Here is a 27,473-nt window from a genome sequence, read left to right as displayed (position 1 = left end):
GACAACAATATTAGACTCAGACTTTGCAAATCAATCAATGATGTTTACATTACATTGTTAGTTAATTATAAAGGTCATACTATTCATCAGCAGCAAAGTTTGAAACTCGACAAGATGTAGGTATAGGGTCTTATAATTCTTTGGATAATCTATAAATGTCAGCAATTCAGGGAAAAGCCTAAGTGCTCAGTACCCCTACAGAGGGGTAATGAAAAATGGGGAAAGTATAGAACTGATGTGTTGGTACCATCCAAAACGTCTGTCAACAATCGTTCCAATATGTACCAAATGCAACTAAACTGAACCGGACTGCTTTGGTTTCCCAAAGCCTCCTCTCAGTGGTGATTCAGTCTTTTCTGTCTGTGTATCTTCAACAGTTGGATTAAGGGTTTGGACACGGTCTCCAGTAACAACCTGGACACCAGTATTTGTAGAAGAGTCTCTGTATGGTGTCTGGAAAAGGACAAAAGACACAAAGCTCACTCTGTTTGACTTTTCTCATCCTCTTTACTTAAGTCAGTAAGTCAATATGAACTGACTGGCACACAATGGACCTGAGAGATATGCGTATGTGTGTGTGTGTGAGTGTGTGTGTGTGTGTGTGTGTGTGTGTGTGTGTGTGTGTGTGTGTGTGTGTGTGTGTGTGTGTGTGTGTGTGTGTGTGTGTGTGTGTGTGTGAAGCTCATCTCTGGTTTCATTACAAACCACTGGGTGTCTTCCAGCACTTTAAGAGGATATGGTAGCCCAGAAAGATATAAGATACGGTGACCACAGCAACCGCAGTGAATGAGTGAGAGAGAGTGTGTGAGTGCAGGGGGCCTCTCCGAGGACAGAAGAAGACTGAGAGACAGACACTGAGGGTCACGGGCGTCCTGGGACAGAGTGAGGCATAGAAGAGAGAAAGGCTCACAGAGGAGAGGATGCCATTAAAATGAAGACAGCCGCACAACAGAGAGGGAACTCTCCCACGTCCCTCCCTCTCTCCTCATCCTTCATTTTCTTCCAGTATCGCTCCACATCCAACAGCAGCAAAGGAAGCGATGAAACATACAGTGTAACCTTATTTTTAATCAGGGACCAAGACTGAGATTCAAAGATTATCTATTGCTCCCTTTAGAGTAATTATCACCAACATCTTATTACTACAGCGCTGCTACTTCAGGCATAATTACTGTTAAGGATGAGCCGGGAACACCTTAATGCCAAGTTTATGTTGCACAGGATCACTTTTACATAGCATCTGTAACCCAATGGGTCTGAAAATGGGCACCAATAAAAGTATGCCGTATTAGGCAGAACTAGCTCACGTCTGTGTGTTCGGATTTTTTTTTTTTTTTTTAATCCTTCATTTACCCAGGGCATGTAAGAAAAATAATGTTTTTTTCTCATAATTTTGAAAGTAACATTGAGCTATTAAGCAATGCACAAATGGTCTTTGGGGGGTGAAGTATTCATTTAAGTCTGTGCTTCTATGACATAATTGGACTCAGGATGGACAGCAAAAAATAAAAGTATCAAAAATGGGTTTTGTTATGTTAATGCAGCTCAAATGCAGTTGATGTAGCCTCAGTTACAAAGCCACTTTCTAACTGTGCAGGTGACTGAGCTGCCAGTTACAGAAACTGGCCTCACGTTAGTTTCATCCATCTCTAGTAGCCTATAATATACTGACAGGCACACTTCAAACATGAGAACAACTTTCAACTAACACACAGAGAATTCGCTGCAGGCGTCTTGTTTCAACTGCAGCCTGTAGCAGCATCAATGACTTTTTAAGGACGCCAAATGATGAAAAGAAATCCAATACAACACTTCGCCTGCGCCGTCCTCCATGTCAAATCTCCAGTGTAAACACTGCAGCGACCAGCTTTAATGAACTGCAAGTCAACAACTGCTTCGTAAACAAAGTCATAAAAAGTATGATTCTATGGTTTTGGAGAGATGTGACAGAGCAGACGCAGAGTGAATATGTTGAGCTGAAAATATTACCTGCATTTACTTCTCTTATGCTGATAGTAATACTTTTTCTGCTGTTATCACTTATATATACTTAAAGTATAAGCTGCTGTCATAACTGTGTTTCTTTTTCTTACCTGTAGGAGTAACAGCAACAGTTCCCATCTCCTTTGTGCTCTCCACAATTTTTATCCATTTTCCTCCATTTTCATGCGTCCACTCAGTTCCATTGCATTCATAAATCCCTTCGTCAGATGTCGTCACTTTGGAAATCACCAATTCAAACACCCCATTCCTCCCGGGAACCAATCGGATACCTCCGTCAGCATAGCGCCTGGAAAACTTTGCCCCTGTAATCACGTCTCCCTGAGGGCCAAATGTCAAAATCTCCTCCGATGTTGCTCCCCTCTTCACCGACCAGGTGACGGACAGGTAGGTGGGGTGGGTGAGCTGCCGGGTGACGTTGCAGGAAAGCGTGAGGTCACTTCCTTCTGGGATGGCTGGGGGCGGGGTCACAGGGGAGACCCTGAGGGTGTTTGGGATGACTGACGGGGAAAGAGACAAAACAAACATTTTAGAAATACATTAATGACTACTGAATATTGTTGGATGCCAAAGATAAACTGAAAACTCTCACTCTCACTCTCACTCTCTCTATTTACGCTTTTTCCTTTTATATTACTTTTTCCATTACTTTTTATTCTTCTTTGGTTTTACTCATACAAAGTTTGGTGGCTAATCAGCAGCACATTTGCATTTTCTCCCCATTTTACTGAGGGCACCTTCTCAGCTGTGTGGAGGAATACCTTGTTTACTGCAATAATGTAGTTAAAAAAAAAAGAAAAGAAAAATGCTTATTTTGGTGCAAAATCTGCAAAAGCAGCGAATGACGACATAATTAAGGTGAGAAATGTGTTTCCCAGTGTTGCTTTATCTTCTTCACTGCCCATCCCCCGACATGATGAAGTTCAGCAGGGGAAAACTCTGTATACATAAAGGAACTGAACCTGAGAGGGACATCTGATTGAAAACAGACACGTTTAAATGGAACTGCATGTATGTAAAAACTAAAATAACATCAAAAGGGATCTAGAGGGTTAAAAAAAGTCTAGGTTAAAGATTCAAGATTACACCACTGAATGCATGTATTTATTAGGTGGAGTGACAGAATTATTAAAAATGTTGACTCACAAAGTCGAGCTAACCCTTTGAAACCTAGATTGAAATCAGTTTTCTTGTGTTGCAATGTTTTTCAAGCATTTAACTGTGAGAACGTGGAAAAAAAGGCAATGAGCAACTTGACATCAAAATGAAGAAAGAAAAGAGAGAGAAAGATATTAAACTGACAACAAAGACAGAAAAATCTAGAAAAGTTTTTATAATAAATACAATCATGTATTACTAATTATAATGTCGGAAAAATGTATTTTTAAGCATGTTTTCTCAGGTCTTTTCCTTGTTAGTTTCTGATTTTTCTTTTTTTTTGTTGTTGCAACTTTTTAGGTGATTTCTATGTAATTTTTTAGAAATTTCTTGCCAATATTTTGGGTCATTTTATGTGAACCTAGTCACTGCTTTCTTTTTATGTTCTTGCACATAAGAAATAAGCTTCAGGTTACACTTAAACTTGGTTAAGGCTTGAGCAAACTCTTGTCAGGGTCACTGAGAGTTAACTGAACAGACGCTCCAGATAAGGCTGTAAACTTGTGACTGTGTTTACATGAACACACACCCAGAGGAGTGTTCACAAAGGTTAACAACTTGCCTGTGCAGGTAACAAACAAACTCTCTTTCACTCTTGTTTTACTCTGATAATGAAAACTGTTTGGCAGTAATATGTGAGATTCAAGTCTTACCAGAGCAGCTTCTACTACTGCTTTGTTTTTTATTCCTTGCTATTATGACACATAAAGAAGGCTGATGAGTCACTGTGTGAGAGGAAATTAAAAAATTGGGGAGCTCATCACTGCTGGGTATCCTGTTGCGAGCACGACTTTGCTTTTAAATGCATCCACACAACAATAATGAAGTAAAGAAAGCGACATTAGATGCTTTGATGAATCACGTCTGCAGTGAAGACTTGGGGGGTTAATTATGAAACTGAGTGGCAGGCTGGATGACTACTAAACACAATTACAGGCTCTGCTTTATCATCACCACCAACTTATTTTGATCATTTACATACAAAACAAAAAATTATCACAAAGATTGAGGGCTGAGGTGTGCCCACATATGCTACACTCACTTCTGGTGTGATATTCAATTAATTATCGACTTATAAACACAAAATTTTAAAGTTATCCCAGCTTAACTCTTTCCAGCATGAAGTTCCATCCCCGAAATACTTCACATAAACGGAGAATAATCCTTTTTGGATGCTAATTCTAGTCGTGGTACAAATGAATCCAAGAAGTGGCAGATGGCCGGGAATGAAAATTATGAAGCTGTGCATTATGGGAATTCACGTCCTGTGGGAAAGACCCATTTTTAAAGCGTTCAGAAAGTAAAAACAGTTCGTCTCAACTTTAGATGGCAAGTAAAACTTTGAAGTGCTGGATAACTGTGTTTTTATATAGAATATTCAGATTGTGTTCAATATTTTTTAGTTATTAAGACACCATTTCCCCATGAATAAACTATAAGCATGTTGATTTTAAAACATGGGTATTTTTACTAGTCAACAAGAGGATAAGCTATTGAGAGATTCTTGAGCCACATCACCAAATATGAAAACTTGAAATACATGATGACTGAAATGTGTGAGCCACTGGGTCACATTTGGCAGGAAATCATCAACCTTTATCCAGCATTTCATCCATGTTCAGAGGCATTTCGTCATTTAACCTTTTGAACCAGTTTCCCTCACTTTTCCCTGCCTTTATGAATTCCTTGCACTGAGAGTTGACCTAAAACAGCCGCTTCACCTCAATTTTGGGGTCAAGGGCCTGAAACTGAAGAGGGCCTTAAAATGTCGGACTAAGAAGGCAGAAAAAGAAAGTTTCTGGCTGTAGCTCAGAGGGACGACAAAAGGATCCAGGGGCCAGCTGTGAGGGGCAAACTCCCAGGAACAGCACTGGGCTTTAGAGCCAATTTGACAAACAGGCCAGACTGTGCAACTACAACCTCCCAGTCAGCCATGTGATGCCATCAGCCCAAAAATATATATTTTTTTGTTTTGTTTTGGTGCTTCAGCTTCAAGTTCAAACACCTAAAGAGCCCTTATTAAAATCCTAAATAGAGATTTCAGTTTCCATATATTTTAAACCCAAAAAACTTCATGCACCATTCAGCAGCTTTCATAAGAATGAACAGAGATCCACCTCCAACACTTTATCCAGTTCTCTTTATACATCTATGATAAGTTGATGTCGTGACACAACTGTTCCTGTGATGAATTTCTGCCAGTTACAAGCCACATTTACACTGCCTATTCAAGGCGGGAATATCACGCTGTCATGCTGCCTCGCTATTCTGTATGGGATGACGTGACCATGGGTAGCACAGGTGTGATGCAAACAAGCGGGATATTTCAAAAGCAGCTGTTAGCATAGCTGCTAATTCAAAGAGGAAGAACAGTGGCTATAAATGTCCACAAATTGGAAAAATAATGAGATTCAGGAGCTTCTTACCCTCAGAGCAGAGGATGAGATCAGCTGCCACATTACAGAGAAGGTAAGGTCACCTTAGACAAATCACACACTGGAGTGACATGATGCCGCCGTCATTTGTTTCTGTGTAAACATCCAGGGGAGGTATATAGGGGGAGTTTGTTTGCAGCCTTATAGCACAATCTCAGTGTAAAAAAGGCCAAAGAAACACTTCCCCAATCAGAGATGTGTAGACAGGACAAACAATGGGGGACATCATCTTCCTACAGAGATACAGCCATGAAGTGTGGACAGAAGAGGACAGGACTGGACACTTGGAGGGGAAGTTAAGAGTCTCCATCAGTGCTGCTGAGCTGCAGTGATGTGAGTGTCTGTGGCAGATAACGAAGGCAGTACGCATAATCTGCGTTTTGCTCTATCAATTAAAATTAGCCTGAGAGGAGTTTTCAAACCCTCAGCGACCTGTACTTCACTTGTTTCTTACATAACCAAACAGCCTCAGCGGGCCAATGCAAGCTGTGTGAGTGTGTGTGTGCGCGCTTGCGCGTACAAGTCTCGACTGGTATAGACCCTCCAGCAACAAATCTAACTCGTCATCTCTGTTAACGACCGTCTCGTTCACACACACACAAACACTCTCCCCTTCATACACTACAAAACACACTAATACATATGCTCTACATATACACGACACCATCTCTGTCGCACATAAACAGAGCTGCTGCCTAGTTAATTCAGGTCTAAATTTAACAAGGTGTCTGGGGAGCCGTGCTGGGAAGCAGAGAGCAGTCGAACATGATGGTGCATTATGGAGCTAACTAACCCGCTGTCAGACAATCTCTCTTTGAGACTTCAGCTCTCAAATTTGGGGGTTCGTTGCATAAAATGCTCCTGAAATCTGTCTTATGTTTCATTTCTAAAAAAAGGAATTGACGTTTTTAAACATGCTGTGTGTTTGGGCTTGGGGTAACACTGGATATGAACCAAAATATGTGTGTAATTACTGACTGGATAACTGTGAGCAAAAAACTCAATTAAATTCAAAGGAAAATGCTGAATATGGGTTTCTCTCCTTCCCCTCTGTTTCTGTGTCAGAAAATAGTCCAAATTAAAACAGTACACAGCGAGGTCTGTAGAATTTCCAATGTGGATTGAAAACAGTTTCTGGGCTGGTTTCCGCTGTGTGTCTGAGTGGAGAATATGTTGAACTGACCCCAATGAGTCAGAGGTCAAATACCTGGAGGCAATATTTAGAAATATTAAATAAAATCAAACAAATTACAACCAAACTATATGAAATTGAAAAAAAAAGAATGTGTAAAAATGTGCTTTTGCATGATTTGGGAAAATGTTATTGGAAAAAATAAACACATTAACAGAGGTAATCATGTGCTTTTGCTTCCATTGTCTTTCGTAGAATCGGCCTGCCTTAAAATATTGACAGAATCCTAAACCCAGGCAGAGCTGTCGCGAATAACATTTTCATGTTTTTGAAGCTTCACCAAGAATTACCCGAAAGTATTTGAAGCTTCAAAACTTGCAGTCATTATTTATAAACTTTGCTATTATTGCAGTTATGAGTCGAATGAGAGATGAGGACAAAAATCAGAATTTTCCACATTATTAAAGTGAAAACAGCTACAAAATGTGCAATGATCACTTCAAATAAATTGCAGCTATACCACATAAAACATTAAAAATTTAAAAAAGCTCATATCTAGGCCTACAAACAAATGACTTGATAAATAGCTTATGCCAATATTGAATAATGAAGGATAACTTTTTCTTATTCCACGGGGTATTATTGGGCGATTTTTGGATTTATGCCTTCATAATTTTTTTTTAAGAAGCCAACTTTCTGTTTTTTTTTCTTCTTTGTGTCCCTTTGTATGATTCTGTGTTCCCTATTTAAATATGGTGATTTTTGCAGGTCCATGAATGCAGCACAAGCAGAGCTATTTCTGAGTTTATTTTCCTCAGCAGCACTTTGTGGAGTTGCATGCTGGCAGATGTTTTAATTGTTGCAGGCTGCCATAAATAAATGAACGTGAGGGAAATCCTTCTATTTCTTATTTCATGAGCTATTTAGGATAAAGCCTATACCATAAAAAACAGGAAACAAAACCTGAAGCACTGGAACATGCATCAAGACGTTGATTACATTGGCACTGATAGAAACTTTGAAGCTTCAAAGCTTTTGGGACAGCCCCACACCTTTGCAATATAAATGCAGATTACTATGAAATTAAATAGTTTGCCTCCCATGAAAAATTTTCATTGTTTTTGACGTAACATTTTAAATCGATTAATGGAGTCACAGGACAATGAAAATAAATGTTGTTATAGCGTGCTCTTCTCCCACATTATGGTCAGGAAAATTAAGCCAACTATTGATAACTCTCCTGCTCATTATAGACCATGTAATTTAACATTTGTCCCTGCGGAGTGCTTCCATTATACGCCATTCGATATTTATAATCTTCATTTCACTGCCCAAACCTCTCTCTCCCTGGCCTTCATGTGACACAAGCCAAGTACTCCCACCTGACATCTGCTCCCCACCACGAGTGTGTTGAGGTGTGCATGGTGTCTGTGTGGCAGCCAAATTATGAGCCAGTAATTGTCTAAAACCAGTGGGAGTGTGTGTGAGTGTGTGTGTGTGTGTGTGAGCGAGTGAGAAGGAGGATATATACATGGTCAGTAGAGCATTAGTAAGTCATGGGGATAGCTGTTAAATGAAGCATTGTAGCCTGCTAGCTTTTCTCTCGCTCTCCCCCACACACACACACACACACACACACACACACACACACACACACACACACACACACACAGCTTAACATGCCATTATAAATTATTACAGTTAATTTTTGCAGAATCAGAATTTACCAGTGAGTTGGACCTGAGCCTCATAGTTGCCGCTGATGACAGAGTCGGTGCTCGGCGTTTGACACCAGTAGAGGCCGGCATCCATCACCTTCACCTCCGCTATCTTCAGCTCTGCCTCGTTGTCCTGCAGACGCATCACCGAGATGTCACCAGAAGCGACGCGTTTGCTGAGCGACGGGTGGGAGTAGCCTGCGTCAAAGGTGGAGATTATCTTTGTCTTCGGCCCGCTGGACTCCCTGGACATCGACCACTCGAAATCCTACAGGACAGAGCGGGATAATAATGATGGCCGTAATAGATTAATCTATACGTTTTCTGGTCGAATTTCCAAGCAGACATTTGCGCTGACAAGCCTTCTTTTTTGTTTAAACGCCGTAGAAAAGAAATCAAAAGCAAGTGTTCTGATTCTCACGACTAACATCCCAATCTTTTTGATGTATGTTTAATACAACAGGTTTGACTGTAACTCTTTCATGATCCATTTGGAGCTCCCTCCGTGTGCTTTAAAACAGAATATCAAAATATATTCACAGGACAATTAAACTGCTTTCTAATTGCAGGGAATTCTGGGACCTAAAAGCGGGATAAAAGGTTGAGAAATCTTAAAGAGTACTGTGCACACTTTAGTGTTATATGGACACTTAGATATGTGGTCAGCTTCTGTTTGAGTAAATTTTGCAGAGTTATTTTAGGAAATGATGAGGCCTTTATTTTAAGAATGAAACTATATATATATATATATATATATATATATATATATATATATATATATATATATATATATATATATATATATATATGACAGACCTTCTGTGAAACAATGGAATTGGAGCAAAGTAAAAATCAAAATATCACCAGCCTTATTCTTTCAACCCATGATCTGTGTTTTAGAGAGAGCACGTGCACACGTGAAATATATGGTGGTGTAAGAGACACTCACCTGCTCACGAGGTCCACTGTAATCATTGACGTCACATCTGATGGAGACCGGCTCCCCCTCCACACGGATCAATGGACCAGGAGACACCGTCACCACCCGGGCCAAGCACCCACCTTCAGAGATAGAGAGAAGATGTTAACTCACTAACAAATATGTGTAAAGAGTTGCTGTTTCTTTTTTTACAACAGATTTTACAGGCAGAAACAAACACAAATGTGGATTCTTTTAGCGGTCCATCCTCACAAAGCAAGACCCATCTGATCTTGTTGTAAAGGCGGAGACAAATCAATGCTCAATGCAGTGATTACATCAACACCAATATGTTGCAAGCATATTAGTCCTTTTTTTTACATCCAAAACCTCATGTCATATATGCCATAAAACATGACATAAAAAAAAAGAAAAAAAATTATTTGCCCAACTTTATAAATGGATTCTTTGGCTTAAATGAGTTAGTCTTTTTTTTTTAATTATATCAACTTTCTTTAATGAATAAATGCCTCTCCTTGTGTTCATTAAGTGAGAGAGCAAATATTTTTCTTTTGCTGCAGTGAAAATTATGTTTTTGAAATAAACTTGCTAAACTCCAACCTATATGGACTGAAGCAGATTTAAATAAAGAACTACTGTGAATTTTGGAAATGATATGATGATGATGAAATGATACATCTGTCTTTTCTTAATATTTTTTTTATTTTTGGACTTTACAAAAATGCTCTGGAGTTGCTGGAAATCACATAAATTGGAAACAATCCCATGCGGACACCACTGCATCTAATTCTGCAGTTTACTAACATTAGTGTAGCCTAATCTTAATCTGCTGTTGTCATGGTAACTGACATATCAGCTCGTCCAGTGCAGGTGAGAAAAGGTAATGAAATACCAATTAACAAGTATTCTTGTAGTCCCACTACTTCACTGTAATATCAAAGATACAAATGTATACATTTCATAGAGTCTGAAGATAGTCACGCTTCACACAAAATATCATCAATGGAGGTGGCATGTCTAGACTGCTTCCTCTTTTTCTTGCATTTTTAAATTTTTTTGCATTCACTTCCTTTTATGTTCTAATCTGTAAGCAGTTTTTATACTTCTATATTTCATGACTCACAGTCACTATCACAAAGAGCTGCAACAAATTTAATAAGCAACTATTATGATAGTCTAATAATTATTTTGGGTATTTTTTTTTAAGAAAAAAAGCCAAACATTTCTTAAATACATGCTTTTATATGTGAGAATTCTATCATTTTTTGTCATACATTGCAATAAACTGAATAGTTTTGGATTTTTGGATTGTTGGTCAGATAAAACATACCATTTGAAAACATCACTTTGGACTCTGGGAAATTAAACACTGCATATTTCATTATTTTCTGGCATTTTTAATCAATCAAGAAAATAATGTGCAGTAATGAAAATATTTGTTAGTTGCAGCCCTACTACTGTACAATTCACATTGAGCAAAAGCACTTTTAATGTCATGATTTCCATTACAGCAACTGGAAAGAAAAGAGTTAAAAGAGAATAAATAGACTTGCAAAAAAAAAAATTTAAAAAAGAGAGGTTGTAGAATGACATTCAAATCTGATCAAAACTCATATTGACCACCAATCTCCATCTTAATCATTGCATGTTTCTAAAATGACTCTGCTTTAACACACACATACATACAGGGCTTGTTGCAGCTTGTGCAGAGTTGAACAACATTGATGATGACGATGCTAAAACCTGATCCATTTTCTCCATGTACATGTATTTCTGCACACACATGCCCACATCATCTTATTTGGCAAGAACACCAACCACAGGTTATGTCAACACTGCAGCAGATTTCCCTAAAGTAGAAATCAACCGTGCGAGACTGAGGTTTATATAAAGTGACTCTCTGATTCAGTTTTCATTCTTTAACATATAATTAGTACTGTTTGGTTATACTGTAAGGGTTATCAAAAAACCTGGTCTACATTCCTCGTTCTCTGTCAAAGTTGAGAGTTAAACTCTGACATTCCAGCTGAGTGAAGCGTGTAGAAACACAGCACGGCCTGACTGACACTCTGCTTCCTGGTTGGAGGAATCTGGCTGTAGGCCGCAATGCTCCAACTCTGACGGCTGCTCTCAGATCAGCTAAAGGTGAAGCGGAGCTGCTGCATGCTGCTGGGTTTGTTAATAAACTCCAGCTGAGCACTATCTGTTTCTTGGCAGGCTGCCCGTAACAATCTTTACCTGGGAGAAAATGATACACTCAAAGTATCGACTTTTGACTTAGTTTGTTATTTGTTTTTTTGGTGCCGAGGGGTGGGTTAAAAATAGATTTATATGCACATTTCCCACAGAATTAGATTCTGTGGTGGCCGCCAGATTAGCAAACTTTCTGTTGCTGCCTTTACACAAGTTAGACCTAGCACTGGACTACAGGGTGCACGGTTTCCATGGTAACACAGCTGATTTAATCTGAAGTAGATCAGAAAAATTATAGATGCTGTTGTCCGAAGACAAACACAAACATTTGGTAATTCTTATAAATTAGAGAACAGATGTTTCACTGTCACTGCCCTTGGTGATATGCTGCTTCGTTTGTCTTTGTCTCTGTCAACTCCCAGATTACACTGATACATAAGTAATTGCTGAGCACACTGGAAGCACAGCAAAATCTAAAAATAGGTCCAACAGGTCAAGAAACACGAGCAGTCAGACCATCAGACAGATAGAAACCTAATCCACAGGTTAGCTAAACTTACTTTGGAACAGAAATCAAAAAAGTGAACGGTAGGAAGTTTTCACGCTCCATCAGTCTACAGATTAGCGTCCTGGTTCAACTTTGACCAACTGTACTTTACTGCTGAAACCAAGTTTGTAATAATCCATACTTTTACTTTAAATTGGAAAAATAGCAGTATTGAATAAACCTTTTTTTGGGTTTAATAATGGCAAAAAATATATATATTTTTAGAAAACTCCTCAAATAACTATGTCTAATAAAGGCATTTTCTCTTCAATGCATGCAGTACTTCTGAGAATTTTCTTATATTCTAAAAATATTTTATACATAACAAGGCAGAGTGAAACTGTAGGATTCATTATGACATTTCTACAATATTATTATATTTATTCCATTATATTTGCTCAATAATGGACCAGTTTCAGAAACGGTTGTTTTCATTAGTTACTTATTCACAAAAACATAGGAAAATATGGTCCAGGTTTCAAAAACTATCAAGTTTAGGGGAAAATTTTTGTTCTGAATCATAGCGTAAGCATTTATTCTTAAGTCAGATATAACCTAGAACCAATTCTGTCAGTTTGATACAGTATTGTTTTTAGGTCATTTATGACTCATCACCTAAGATATTACTAGAAACTGTTGCAAAAAAAGGAGTTTGTGTAGAAAATCAAATGTCTTCTTTCTTGGTCCTCCTCCTAACAAAAATCTGCACTTGGATCAGTTTTGGGTTCAAAAAAGTGCTTTTTAAACAAGTCCTGTGCTCCATCTTCATCCAATACTTGAGAGACTCCATCAATGCTTGAGTTTTTGGCAGTTAGCCTGGTGTTATGTGTGTGAGCTTGCTGACTGCGAGCTTTTTTCTGCTGCCTTTTTCTGCTTTAGTAAGTAACAAGTCACAGTGAAATACGTACCGCATAAAAAATACTGTATGCTACGGTTTCTGTGTACTTTCTCTGTCAGGAGCGGTCCGCATGCTTTAGGTCATCTTTATCAGATAAACCAGATTAATGGACTTAGCCTCTGAAACATCCAAAGACTTTTGTTTGTCATTGTCAACATTTGAACATTAATACAGTATTAGATGTGTTTAAACTTCAGTGTTTGTATTTAATTGATTTCATTTCATTCTTTTTTATTTATAATTAGTTTTTTTATGTTTTATTTATATTTTATTTTCTTTAACTTATTTATTTATATTTATTTACTCTTATTAGGTTGGGGGTGAATTACAGGTGTGCTGAATCTCCAGTCATTGCACTTAAATTGTGCTTCCAATTTTTTGTCTTTTGTTTGTTTGTGCACACATGCATAATAAAATTTAATTTCATTCTTTTATTTCATTTTACTATCTTTATTTATTTAAATCATTTTAGGGGTAGGGTTGGGATGGATTACATGTGTGTTAAATCTTTTTTTTATTATTTACTTTTTTTGGTTTGTTTGCTCTGGTATTTGTGTATGTTCTTGTTTACTGTTGCTAAAATCAATAAAGACATTGTTGGAAAAAACAGACTAATGGCAGTGTGAAAAAAATGAATCATCTAACACTCATGAGCCATATGACGTCTAACAAGTATGACACTTTAAATTCCACCATAGGGCTTGTGGCTGCACTTCAAGCTAATATGACAAAGTGATTCATTCAACTCTAGAAAATCCAGCATGAAGAATGTCTGAGGTGCAGCCATCCAAATACACTCTGCATTTTGCACAGTCCTTTTCTCTGCGTTCGAAGGTGCAATAAGATTTCTGCTGTGCCATATCATAAAATGACCAGCATATATACCTCAGAGGTGAGTGGGACATTTATCACACACAAAAAAGAGATTTCTTGGCCAGCTGCTCAGATTTATGGTTTTCAAACTCAATTATCCTGTCTGTCTGTCTCTCCTGGAAGGAATACTGCACAGCCAGCGGAGCCTGAAGACACCCGCAAAGTTTGATAATCAAGTCAAGAATCTGAAAAAAGTGGACAGTGGCATATTTTCATGTGTGGAGCATCAGCTAAATGCAGAGAGGGGACACGGTGCCCTCCCGCCATTACATTTATTTATCTGATGAGACAGTTAGCTTAGCTACCTGGGTGTATGGAGGTAACAAAATCTGCCCACAAGCAGCTCTAAAGTTCACTAATTAACATGTCGAAACTTTTTCTAAAAACGAACTTTTTAGAAACTATTCCTTTAAAGGGACAGTTCACCCCAAAGTCAAAAGTGTATAATTTTCCTCTTAAGTGCAGTGCTATTTATTTTGCTGTGAGTTGCAGAGTGTTAGAGATATCGGCCATAGAGATGTCTGCCTTCTCTTCAACATAATATAATTAGATGGCACTCGGCTTGTGGTGCTCAATGTGTTTTTTGGGCATATTTAGCACCACAGGCTGAGTGCCATCTAGCATCATTATATTCCAACACTTGGCAACTCATACCAAGACAGGTTAGAGGAGCTTTAAATAGGTTTGACTGGGCTGTGATATCTCGACCTATCACAGAAACTTGCTTGTCCTAATCTATTATTATGAGTTCAAACATATCAAAGTATATCAAAGTAAAGAGGTTAACATTGGGGCCGGGCTGCGTACTAGCAAGAATCCGGTGTATAATATTGTGATAATCAAGTGCATCTATATTTACTTACGCTGCTATATCAGCACCAGTAAAAACATTGATTTCCCGAATGTGGTTCCTATAATCAGGCCTAATAATAGTCTTGTACAGTTTCTGTTCCTTCCTTAAATTTAGATGGTAAATGCTCCAAACTCACACTATTCCCTTCAACTTTAACTTGACTTTGAACATCTCTGTGCTCTCTTGGCCTGACCCAGCGGTCATAAAATATTTCTCAAACATAAATGGCAAAATCTGGGGGTGTAGGGCTTGCAGACTGCATTATAAATGGCGACATTTCAATAGTTAGTCTGCTTTTATTTTCTTGTCCGTTCCCAAAACTGTGCTGCTGAGCGTCAGGCATGACAACTGAGTCCGTGCTCAGGGAAGTAATTTGCTCACTATGGCCACTTCCCTATCTGCAGCGTCAGAATACACACACCTACAGAAACACACACCACAGGAAGGCTGGCGACATTTGATCATCTTACACTGCACTAATTTAAGCCAAGTCCCTCTCTCTCATACACATACAAGAGCCTCCATGGCATCCACTGTTGTGCTCATAAACATATGGCAACTTCAGCTCTGTTTGGCCTCATTTGGCCCAGAGGTGGGCCGATGAACAAGTCCTGGTTTGTCTCTGTGGTGAAAACAGGATAATGACTAAGCACTGGTCTGGCCCTTTAGTTCAAACCAGTTGGATAATTAGTCAGCCTGGTTTGACTCTGGTATGAAGACAAGGCAAATAATAAGGCTCATCATGATGGCCAGCACAGTTTGACTCCAAAGCGGGCTAATGGGACCCTGTCAGAGCTGGTCACCTCATGATGGCCACTTGGTCCTCATGGAGGTCCAGTCTTTAGGGGATAATGAGGCTAAACAGGAGTAACCGATGGGAGGAAACACATTAAACTTGAACTATAATCTCTCCTTGTCATTTTCAAAAGTGTTTAAGAATTAATTATACACTATGTCTTCCCTCCCCACAACAGAACTGTCACACACTGGCTGTTTTCTATTTTAGTTAAATGAGAAAAGGGGAAGTTTTACTCCTTGTCTTCATCTTCATGATGTTTTGGTGTTTTGTTGACCTTAAGCCCAGTGAATATTAGTCAACAATTCAGGAAGTCGTTGCATTTGCAGTTTGAACATAGTGAGACAGTTTAAGGAGGGAAATCTATCTAGAACCCACACAGTGAGACTACAGTGCCAAGCCCCGTTTAACAACGTGCCATATTTGGCATTTTTTGCTTGTTGTCATGTACAGAGATATCTGACAACATATTTTTTTGATTTTTGACAATATCTTGTACTCACTCCTAAATTCGGCATCATTCAATACGCCAACTGAGACTTTTATTCATTAAATACCAACATTTTTTTTGTCTAACAGCTTGTTGCACCCATTAGCTTCTTCATTCGAATCGCACAGTGGATGACAGGGGCTAGCAGTGTGAAGCAGTTGAAAAGGTTCAAAATTAATGACATGTAGCGTTGCTAGATGGATTTAATATAAGCCGAATTTGTAAATAGGTGTTATGAAAACATAAAACGTTGTAGTTTATCTTTTAGACAACATGAAAGCTTACCGACAAGCAAGTAATAATAAAACTGACAGGTTTCTGAACAGGGTTCAACATTCGGTTCCTCTTGCTGGGGAACATCGACACGTATCTGACTTAATTGGCTCTCAATAGTGAAGCAAAGAAACGTTTCTTACCGATCATTAAAAAAACAAAGGCGAGTGTGAGGAGACAGTTATCCATTTTCACTCCTGTCTTCACCACTCTTGTATGTCTTCCTTAATTTCCCCCCGTTTCTTTGTCCTGCGAGGGGCAACACCAGTCCTCTCCCGCCGCTGCCAGTCGCTCAATCCAATAAAACTCTCAGATATGAGCCCGCACCGCACCGCACCGCACACCGGGCGGAGCCGCAAAGCGAAGCGGCTGCACGCGCGTGATTCCCCCAAAAATCCTGCAAAACGGAAATCCCGACGAGAGTGTTTGCACGGTTCACGCACTGACACTGAACCGGTTTAACGTGTGCATGGGAATGAGGGCGAGATCGATAGAGGCAGAGAGGAGCTGAGAGGGAGACAGTGGCCGGAAGTTAGGTGACGGGCTGGAGGAGGAGTAGAGGGAGACGGGGAGGTCCCAGGTGGAGAAAGACAGAGATCCCGATATCGATCTAAAACTGTCTCCAGGTTTATGGTGCAAATATTAGCAGAAATTACGTGAAAGCAGAGGTAGAATGTAACTAAGTACATTTACTCATCTACAGTACTTAAGTACAAATTTGAGGCACTTGTACTTCACTTATAGCATTGTTTTTCCATGTCTCTTTATAATTTATACTCCACTACATTTCAGGGGAAATTAATGTACTTTTTACTTTACATTTATCAAAACGCTTTAGTTACTTAACATCACGCTTTAGATTTTTGCTTTAAAAAATAAGAGTTCATATGATGTTTTGTTATAAATTAAATTTCTTAAGTGTATGCAAGCACAGCTACACTGAGTCAGTCCACTGAATTATTAATGACCAACTATTTTGATAAACATTTAAGTGTCTTTTATGTTATTCTGAGTTTTCTGGATGTTTGTTATGATTAATTTGTAAAATAATTTTATTTTGAGGTGGTTCTTTTTTATTTGAAATATATTTTTTGGGTGGGTTTCTTTTTCAAATCATTTTGATTTTTAGGATTTTTCTTTTTTTTTAATTTTTTTTTTTGTGTGTGTGTATTTTCTTTTTACACTTTGTTTTTGTTTTTGTTTAAAATGAGCGATTTATTTAAAACTCTCTAAAATCACACCATTTACCACAGTCAGAAACTGTAAAGTATGGTTATTTATGGTGATGAGACAGTCGTGCATTTTTCCTCAAGTCACTCAGGTAGTCTCAAGTCTATTTGTACATATTTCATAAATTTCTTCGTTCTATAACAGATCACATTATAATTTTTTCCCATATTTTTCTTAAAACATTTTTTATTAATATGTAGACATTGTTTTATCTATTGTAGCAAAAACTTTTTTTTTCTTGCATTCTTATTATTTCTATTTTTTTTTATAAGTAGTCTATGCAGTATGAAAGCAACTGTAACCATCCCAAAATATTTGGCTGTGACAAATGTTGTGATTCTGGAGATTTTAGAAAGAAAAAATGCTTTTCAAACCCATAAAAAAAAAAGACGATATAACTGGTTGTTCTGCAGGTTTTGGGATTCTGAAAGTATTTAAAATAAATACAAAATGTAGCTATTTTAAGTTGAATGTCCCTCTTCAAACCAAAATCCAAAAACTTAACTCCCTTCCCAGTGATTACAAATATTTTGGAAGTGTACCCCCCCACCCTCCTCATAACTAACGAACAGTCCCTTATCTAACTCAAGGACCTATTGGCATAAAAATATCATAATGCACTGCCGTTCAAAGCTATGGTAACTGCTATAAAATCAAAATTATAAAAAATTATATAAAATAAATATAAAATCAGATTTTTTATTTTTCCATGCTGCCACATGCGTGCTGTCAGTGTGAGTCCTGTGGTGTATTTACACAGCCCCGCTGTGCGGGGCAAAGTTCACTGTCCGGCCAGAGGAGGTGAGCAGTTTAGGTTCGTAACCTCGGGGTCAAAGGTTAAAACTTCATGGGTCATTTGCTGTGATACATTTGAGTCTCCTATTTTTAAAAGGTGTACGTGTGCGGCGGAGAGGACACAAGTGTGCAGCCGACTACTGTATGTGGTCTCAACAAGGTGGCATCTGCTCCTCACACAACATCTGTTCAAACCGACACACACACACACACACACACACACACACACACACACACACACACACACACACACACACACACACACACACACACACACACACAGGAGGCACAGTCTTATCTTACTGCCCTACTCTCCTATCAGTCATTAACCAGGTCATGGATTCTTGGCACTGGATCTGGTTTTAATGGACTAACAGGCTTTAACTTCAAACCAGTCGCCGTCAGACACCTCAGATATCGTACATTTTAGATGATTAACTTGAAATCTTTTTTCCATTTGAAATGTGTGTACTGTAAGAAAGCAGAAAAAGCTGCAGGCAAGCAACAATGAACAGTCAGAATGCAATCAGAAAAGTCAAACCAGCATGGCATCAAAACCTCTTTATCCTCAATCTGAATGGTATAGTAGTGAATGCTTGTGGTTGTAAATTAATTTCATTTCTGTATCTACACAGACTTTAATCTTTTATTCACAGAAAAACAATAAGTGGATTATAGCAGCAGCACATTTAAGAGGTTGTTTTCTTTTTCTTTTCTTTTTTGAACAAAAATTTGACCCTTTTTGCAAAGTTTTATGTACATAACATAAAACATACAAGTGATTTCATAAAATGATTATTTGTCACAAAATCAAGACTGAGGGAAAATGAAGTTGAAAATCTTGTTGAAAAGTTGAAAAAAGTTACAAAAAAAAATCTTACACTTCTTGTTTGGTACAGAATATTTTTATTTTAAAAAAAGCAAACAGAACCACCTGTTATATTGTCTTTTCTTTATGAATCTGTGGTCACTATAGGGCATTTAGTTAGAGGAAAGAAAGTATAAAGAAAGAGTGTTTCAGGTAAAAGAACAGTAGAGGCACCAGCAGCAGTACGCTGGATTAAGTGCAAGACATTGTTGACCGTTTCACCTCAAAAGTCAAAATACTGACCTATTCTAGAAAACATGTACCTATAGTGCCACCTCCTGGCCTTTGAGAAAAAACAATACAGATTTAGGAATTAATATTGTATATTGTCAGGGTGTCTACAGATATTAGACACTTAAATTAAATGTTCTCTAAGACCCTTTAGAGATCATTTTAAACCAAATTTTAGACTGTTATTTTTGAAAAATCATAATTGTCTTGTAAAGCATTGCAGGTAAAGGTACATAGTTATATACAGTCCAGCATTTTATGTTGGAATACGGTTATTAGAGTGAGTTGGGTTAATCAACATTTTAGAGGGGAGCAAGTCCAAGTATAAAGTAAAAATACAGTATTAGTTTGAGCTAGTTTAAAAATGTGTAACATTAGAAATGTGTACTTTTTTTAAAGAAGAGCTTGGCATATTTTGACAAAAATAAGGGGAAAAGAAAGATAAATTAAATTCAACAAAATGTGTGTGATATTGCGACTATTTAATGACTTTTTAGACCGTATTTTTCTTTTCAAGGATTTGCAGACACACTCATTTCATGTGAAAATTTGGCCAGAAATCTTGAAGGGGCTGAGTATGATATTTTTGGATTTATTAGATGTGTTTTTAGTGTATGAAAATTATCATTACTCATATTTCTGATATTACATTAAGTTTTTAAAGATGATTTGGGGGATAGAGAATTTTTTTTAACATGTAACTGAAAAAAAAATCACATATTCATACAATATGCAGAAACTGAATTCGATCTGATAAGACTGGCATGTTTGAGCTGTAGCTGAAGCTACAGCGGCACCATCTAGTGGACACAATGAGTCAATACAAATGAAATTTGAGGTCAAAATCAGGAAATGTGATGTTTGTTCCTTGTCTTAGTTTGACCCCACACTGAATATGCATACTAGGGCATACGTGCTGTTTCTTGGAAATCTGCATGCAGTTTTAAATGCGAGCAATAAATTGCTTTGCCAACACAAATTAAGCTGTACAAGAAGATTTGAATTAAAAAAGTAAACTACAACAAACATTAAAAACAAATTATCATGTAAACAGAGGAATTAAACACTACTGCAGGATTATAACAGTTTAAATAAGGATGTAGGTTAAAGAAAAGAAAAGAAGCAAAATACAAAAAAAAGATAGAATGACAATAAAATAAGAGAACAGACAAAAGTTGGACCATAGGAGGGAGAGCAGAGTCAGATGGGACACATTTGTATCACAGACGACTTTAACAGTAATGAAAATCATTTGATCCATGAACAGATACTGTGTCTGCCAACAATTTTTCTTTTTTTTAATGCAAATAAGACCATCATTTTGCTAAATGTACAAGGTGTGCATTTACCCAAAATTCTGCTGCCCCGGGACAATCTGGACAGAAGGATTTTTAATTAAAATTGAAAAAAAAAAACCCATATCTTTATAATGTCACTTTTTAAAAATATTTTCCTTTTAAAAAAGACAACATTTGTAAAATTATCCTATTTATTTAATTAACCCTATAATAAGAAATAAAAATGAAATAATAAAAAATAAAATATTAAAACACTGCACATTCAAAATAAATATGCTCAGGGGTGCAAAAATATGGGCCAATATTTTTTAACATGGCCTATTAATCAGCTTTCTTGTGGTGCTTTCAGACATCTTTTTCAAGTATCCAAACCTATGATACATGACCAAATTGATGTGACTTCTTTGAAAAACATGAGGGGAAAAGGTAATTGTAAGAAATGTTCCACAAAATGCAAGAAATTATTTTTAAAAGGCTAGGGAAAAATTGCTATGGAAAAAAAAGAAATCTAGTGAAAACCATTTTCTCATTATTATAATTACATTTTTAAAATGATTTGACTGAAATGTTCTAATTTTTAAGTGCATTTTGCAGGTCATTTTATTGTTTGTTTTGTTGTACTATTATTTTAATTATACAATTTCCAGGTAATTTTCCTGTTTGTTTGTTTTTTTTCCAATTTCTTGCACATTTTGAGTTCTTTTTTTCTTCTTTCAATGCTATTTGCACCTTTCTGTGTATTTGAAAGAAATCAAGTATCCTCAGGTTTCAAGGGGTTTAACAATATTATCCAAACCACTTCCAGCTGACTGTCCCAACCATTGCAAGTTACCAACTGCAGTATATCTATGCCATTCACTATGCTCAGCTACTCAGCTACACCCTCTTCATTTTGACGCCTCTGCAAAATATTTCACAAGTTTCATGAATGCAACATTTAAAACAGTAGTTCATACATTGTATTGGACATTATGACAAGGGCACAACATACAAAGAGGGAATAAAAGGTGTGAAAATCATTTAACAGCAGCAAAGTGTGGGCGTGTAGTAACGGCATAATGAAGCACAGAAGTAGTATGCAGAAAATTAAAATACATTTAAAATAATAAAATAAAATGAGAATACTTCAAAATAAAACATGTCTTTGATGTCAAATTTTGTCATTGTCTATTGCCATTATGAAGCTGCAAGTACACAGACACACACACACACAGACACACACACACACAGACACACACACTCATGCACACGCTCGTACACACTCACACAAACACACACACACACACCAGATAGTCATCTTGCACTTGGCAGAGCTCATCACGTACAGCTAATGCACTCAAAACCACAAACACATTTTCAGCAAAAATGCACAGGATATGTGACTAACACACACACACACACACACACACGCACACAGTCTGCTTGCGTCGTTGCCTTGAAAACAGCAGGTTGCATTGGTGAACATGACACGGTTTGAAACATTCATTTCCTTTGCTCATATTTTACTGGAAAAGTTGCATCAGAATTGACAGCATTTATTTAAAAAGCCCACTGTGAACAGGTTTAACAGACACTCTGACGGATACAATGTAAATGCTTTGGTATGGTCATTTTAAAGGTAAATTTAAAAAAAAAAAACATGACACATTACAATGTTTTTTGCATATTAACACATGTATGACATTATTCATGTTATGACCAGGTTGACTTGTGCTGCCATAAGTCAACCCTGCAGATCAAGCAAGTTTCCACAAATAAGGCATAATTCATAAAAACATAGAGAACAATAACCTGTGTTTGTGTGACTGAAAGACCAAATCAGCGCAATGTACCGCCAACAACAATAACTTTTAGGCAGACAACTGGCAATTGTTTTGGATTATGGAAATATGCTAAATCAGCGCTCATTTATTTCTATTTCATCTACAATTATGGCATTAAAGTTAAAGAGTTCAAAACCGGTGGGCTTACCTATCTGACGTTTCTGTTGTGCATTTTACTGTCACATTACTGCATTTCAAGCAATGTTTGCACCACCAAAACAGAGTGTTTTCTGACGTCAAATCCCAGCATTTGCAAGTATTTTAAGCCCAAAGATGTTTTTTGCCCCCAACCATAACCAAGTGTTTTTTTGGCCAAAACACAACTGCACATTAACCAGTGTTGCTGAAATGTAACGTTTCAACATATCAGCAACATAATAACATATAAACTTTACATATCCAAATTTGCAGACATGTACAATGCCATCATTTACTCTGCTGAAACTCTAAGAAAACTCTAAGAAAAACATGAACTCTCTTCCACTCTTCGTTGTTTTCTGCCATGCTTAAACAGAGGAAAACAACAATTTTTCTTGACAGTCACCTCAGTTATTATTGTGTATAATGTATATTACATTATGATTTGGTCTATTGCAGCCATAAAAATAGTTTTATTCATCAATTCACAACACAAAAGCATTTGAGAAAAATCAAAGAATTACATACAAATGTACATAATGTTTTTTTTCTGCAGTGAACGTATGTGGCTCTCACAATGAAAACATCCCAAACATTACATTTTTTGGCTGCTTGTCTGAAAAAACAAAACTATCAGATGGAAAATAAAACCACTGCAATAAAAAACTGAATCTTCCCAAGAAAACTGTGAAATTAAGAAACCAAAGAAACAACTTAAATGTTTGAAGGAACAGTTATTTTGCTTCCTTGATTTCTTGCAGAGTTATTTTGTAACTCCACACTAGTTTTTTGGTAACAGAACCCAGTATTACTTGCTGGATTTATGCATCATTCCATGAAGCTGAAATATGATATCTGACATAAATATCTAAATAATTCAAGTAGAAAAACAACATAAGTATAAAAATAACCCTATTCAAGAGCACTCTAAATAACAGTTTGAAATAACGACCTTAATGTGTTAATTCCTTTGCAATGATGTCAATTTGCACCTCAAAGTTTCTCTTAAGATATTCAACAGACTTACAGTCACCTTTTGTAATTAGATACAAAAAGGTTATTATATAGTAGTACTGAGAAAATGGTTTGATGTCTTTCCATGACTTTTTAAGGACCTATAATCCTTTTTTTCTTGCCTAACTAGCTTTTTTTCCCAAACATATCAGAATCAAACACTATCCAAACATATTTTTTTTTGGCTGGCAAACATGGATGGAGAGATAAAATGCATAGGAAAGTGTAAAAAAAAAAAGAAAAAAAAAGGTAGACAATGGTAAAGAAAAATCTGTCACATATTAGAGCTAGGATATGTCATCAGCTATAGAAAATAAAATTGCCACTATGTTACATTATTAGGAAGGTTGTCCATAGAAGATTACTGTGACAATTTCATAACATCAACACAATTCCATGATATTCCAAGATATTTACAAATTATAACATATTTCAAGGCCTTGAAAATGTGACTGTGAAATTCTATGATTTTTCCAGGTTTTTCATGACTGTGAAAACACTGTATAAGGTTATGATGACTAAAATAACAAATGACATAAAATGTAATACAAACCAAGTTTGTTTATCACGTTACAGTAAACTGAAAGCTTATGAAGATTCATAGTTTGACTTCAGCTTTAAAAACTTTAAGTTTGCTTTAACAGATTTTAAACCACTTCATAAAAACTATTAGTTTGATCAAACTGATTTTCACCTCATTCGGATGAAATCATGAAGTTTAATAGTGAGAGGCCTTTAATCTGGCCGAGTTTGGATTAAAGTATCAATAGAGAAAAAAGGAGGAGAGTAATAAATCAGGTAAGAAAAGTCAAAGAAAATAAGGAGAGCAGGTGAATTTAGAAAAAGAGGAGGGACTACATTTTCTAAACTCCAACACTCACATGATGTCACACTCTTGGTGTTTTCGGAGCTTTCTTCCTGGGCTGAGGAAGAGGAGGCGGCTGCTCGTCATCAGTCATATCAACTGGCCTGGGGGCCTGAAAGGACAAATAGAGATCAAACACCACACTGATGTTTAAATTTGGTGTTGAGCTCTAAGAGCTCCTCCAAAGATCCACATTAGTCTCTTACCTGTGCAGGTCGTCGGGGGCTGGGCTGAGGGAAACTTCCAGGCTGGTCGGGGGCTCTGGGACGCTGCTGGTCACGGTGCTGTTTGGAGCGATGCTGGCGAGGACCAGTGTGGCCGGCCGGCTGCTGCTGGTGATGGTGATGGTGATGGTGATGATGACGATGTTGATGGTCAGGAGGAGGATTATGTTGATTAAGTTGATGTTGTTGTTGCTCGTTGTTCCACTTCAAACGAAGCTCAGCCTCTTCTGTTGATTAAGTAAAATAAGTATAGATTTCCAGTCTGATGATTCACATTTACTAATTTGGCAAGAAAATAAACGTGTATCTTATTGTTAAATTAAAAAAGCACTTTTAATTGAACTTCTCTATTTATACATTACTTTCAACCCTTCGAAAGCTAAGCAAATTTACTGATTTTCATTTTAAAACATGGGAAGAGCACAGCATGCAACTCAAGAAGAAATGAAACAAAAATTTGCAAAAATAACTGGAAAAAGTACAAGAGAATTACCTAAAAATCTGCACACACAAAAACAAAAACAAGTAAAAACAAAGGCAAAGCAAAGAAAAAAACAAAGAAAAAACCAAGACAAACAAGTATATGACCTTAAAAAGTGCTTAAAAAATAATAATGCTGTAACATACTTTAATATATATATAATGATATTTACAAATATGCTTTTTTTAAAAAAACCTAAGCAATTTTGCTTGATTTCTTTCTAAAACATGGGAAGAATGCAGTGTACAACTTAAGAAGAATACACCAAAAAGTTGCACTTTTTTTCTGACATTTTTTGCTGACTATCTTTTTATTCTTCTCCCAAATTTACATGTTTCCTGTCATTTGTGAACACGTTTTGCCAAGTTGCTCATTGACTTTTTCCACGTTTCAAAGGTGATGTCGAGGGTTGAATTATGACAGTTAGGTGGTAAACAAACAAATAAAATCCTTACCCTTCATTTGCAAACGTTTTTTCCGTTTGGTACAGATGCAGCAAACAATAACGACGATAATCAGCACCAGAGCAATACCTAATAAAGATGGATAATCATAATGACAACTGACTTAAATTATGTAAAATTCAACAACTGCATATCAAGTTTAGTTTCTTTCCACATAATTCCATGATATTTCAGCTGTGCCACATAATGCACAGTATGCAGCAAGGAGAAATTTATACAGTTCAAAAGTTAAATAATAATATAATATGATAATTAATATTGCCATGCTTTATCCAACGAGCTCCCCAGGAGAGCTGACATACCTCCTCCGACGCCCACAAAAATCCAGGTATTAATTCCCAAAAGCTTTTCAGGGAGAATGGGCTCTTGAGAAGGAAAGAGGAGAGAAAAAACATATTAAAGTATTGATTCAATGTATTTTCTGAAAACATGACATAAATTGCATTAATTATCTGTTAGATAGACATGTCTAATTATTGCACTATTATATATATATTATATATACTAATAACTATATAACTATTGTGCTTTCCCAGAAGTGAGAGGTGCTATTACAAAGTACAAGGCAGATTTATTGTCATTTTTCCAAAACGTGGTTTAAGAAGAAATGAAACTGAAGTTTATCCTAAATACTGCTACTGCCTAAATCCAACCACTAAATCAGTGTTCCTTCCCAGAAGTGACGGGCTGAATTATCCCACTGAATTACTGTGTTTCCCCAAAAGTGTTTGGTACGATTATACCAATAAATAATTGTGCTTTCCAAAACATGATAGTTGTTATTTATCCAGTAAATGATTGTGCTTTCCCTGCACTGATAGGTATCCCTCTGAATTATTAAGCACTCAAATGATTGTGCTTCTACAAAAGTGTGATTATCCCGTAAGTGATAAGTGCAACTGTTCCAGTACAGTATTTTGTTTCCCCAAAAGAAATAGATGCATGATCCCACTAAATGATTGTGCTTTTCAGAAGTGATAGGTGCAATTATTCCAATGAATAATTTTGCTTCCCCACAAGGGGGCACAATAATATCTGCTATCGCTTATGGAAGAATATAAATTTATTTCAAATTCCTCCTTAGAATACTAATACTAATACTAATACTAAACAAGTGCTATCAACACTGTTCTGTATGCAATAAATTATAATCTATACTGCATTTAATTAAACTGTGTGATTTCCATCATACGTGAACTAAAAGTCACAGAGACATGTGGCTGCAGTAACCACTTGATAATACTCACGTGGCTTATAGCAGATTTGTGTCACAGGTGCACTGATCATAAAGCTCACACGGTTGGAAACGTTGCAGCTGAAGGTATCTTTTTCCACTGATTTGGCTTCCCGTGATAGAGTATTACCTTTTGTCTTATCTATCACCTTGTTGTTTTGAAGCCATTCAAAGTTGAGCTCTTTGGTCTGCTGGGTACAAATGGCATTAATGACTGAAACAGACGGTTATAATAAAAGTACATAGGCCTTAAATGTAACAGAAAACACCCAGAGTAAAACCTTACAGCACAACTGAAATGTGAGAAACTCTGATGAACTACAGTGAACACTGAACGCATTTTCAAGAACACAGATTATTTTCGAGGATTTGATTTAGTAATCCAGTATTCCACAGCTGAGGGCTAAGCTGAGTAGTTTGTGAAATAGGAATATCCAGTAGAAATTCTGGACCTCATTCACCAATATCTTTCTTAGTTTTTTCTTAAATTTGTTCTTAAGA

At 36.9% G+C, this 27,473-nt stretch overlaps 2 protein-coding genes across 4 annotated transcripts in view; both read right to left on the bottom strand.

Moving 5' to 3' along the window:
* Positions 1–16,862, bottom strand: part of ptgfrnb (prostaglandin F2 receptor inhibitor b) — a 71,397-nt gene extending 54,535 nt beyond the window's left edge. Inside the window, exons 1-4 of the mRNA XM_042512948.2 lie at positions 16,451–16,862; positions 9,394–9,506; positions 8,454–8,712; positions 2,094–2,501 (exon numbers count right to left, since the gene is read on the bottom strand). Coding sequence (XP_042368882.2) covers positions 2,094–2,501; positions 8,454–8,712; positions 9,394–9,506; positions 16,451–16,496 — 826 coding nt within the window. The 5' untranslated portion in view covers positions 16,497–16,862. The remainder of the gene's footprint in view (positions 1–2,093; positions 2,502–8,453; positions 8,713–9,393; positions 9,507–16,450) is intronic.
* Positions 16,863–22,214: 5,352 nt separating this feature from the next.
* The window catches only part of LOC121962937 (uncharacterized), a 29,526-nt gene continuing 24,267 nt past the window's right edge, over positions 22,215–27,473 (bottom strand). For 2 of the 3 annotated variants that reach the window (XM_042513272.2, XM_042513271.2), the window contains 5 exons: positions 26,986–27,163; positions 26,041–26,103; positions 25,730–25,807; positions 24,776–25,020; positions 22,215–24,681 (listed from right to left, as the gene is read on the bottom strand). In XM_042513272.2, the coding sequence (XP_042369206.2) occupies positions 24,592–24,681; positions 24,776–25,020; positions 25,730–25,807; positions 26,041–26,103; positions 26,986–27,163 (654 nt within the window). In that variant the 3' untranslated portion in view covers positions 22,215–24,591. The remainder of the gene's footprint in view (positions 24,682–24,775; positions 25,021–25,729; positions 25,808–26,040; positions 26,104–26,985; positions 27,164–27,473) is intronic. The other variant, XM_088074265.1, reaches the window with a different exon arrangement.

The sequence above is a fragment of the Plectropomus leopardus genome, chromosome 24, assembly GCF_026936395.1.
Source record: "Plectropomus leopardus strain MGB_pleo_1.0 chromosome 24, ASM2693639v1, whole genome shotgun sequence".
Classification (NCBI taxonomy): Eukaryota; Metazoa; Chordata; class Actinopteri; order Perciformes; family Serranidae; genus Plectropomus; species Plectropomus leopardus.
Note: the sequence above shows the minus strand (reverse complement) of the source record. Positions and strands in the feature narration are given on the sequence as shown.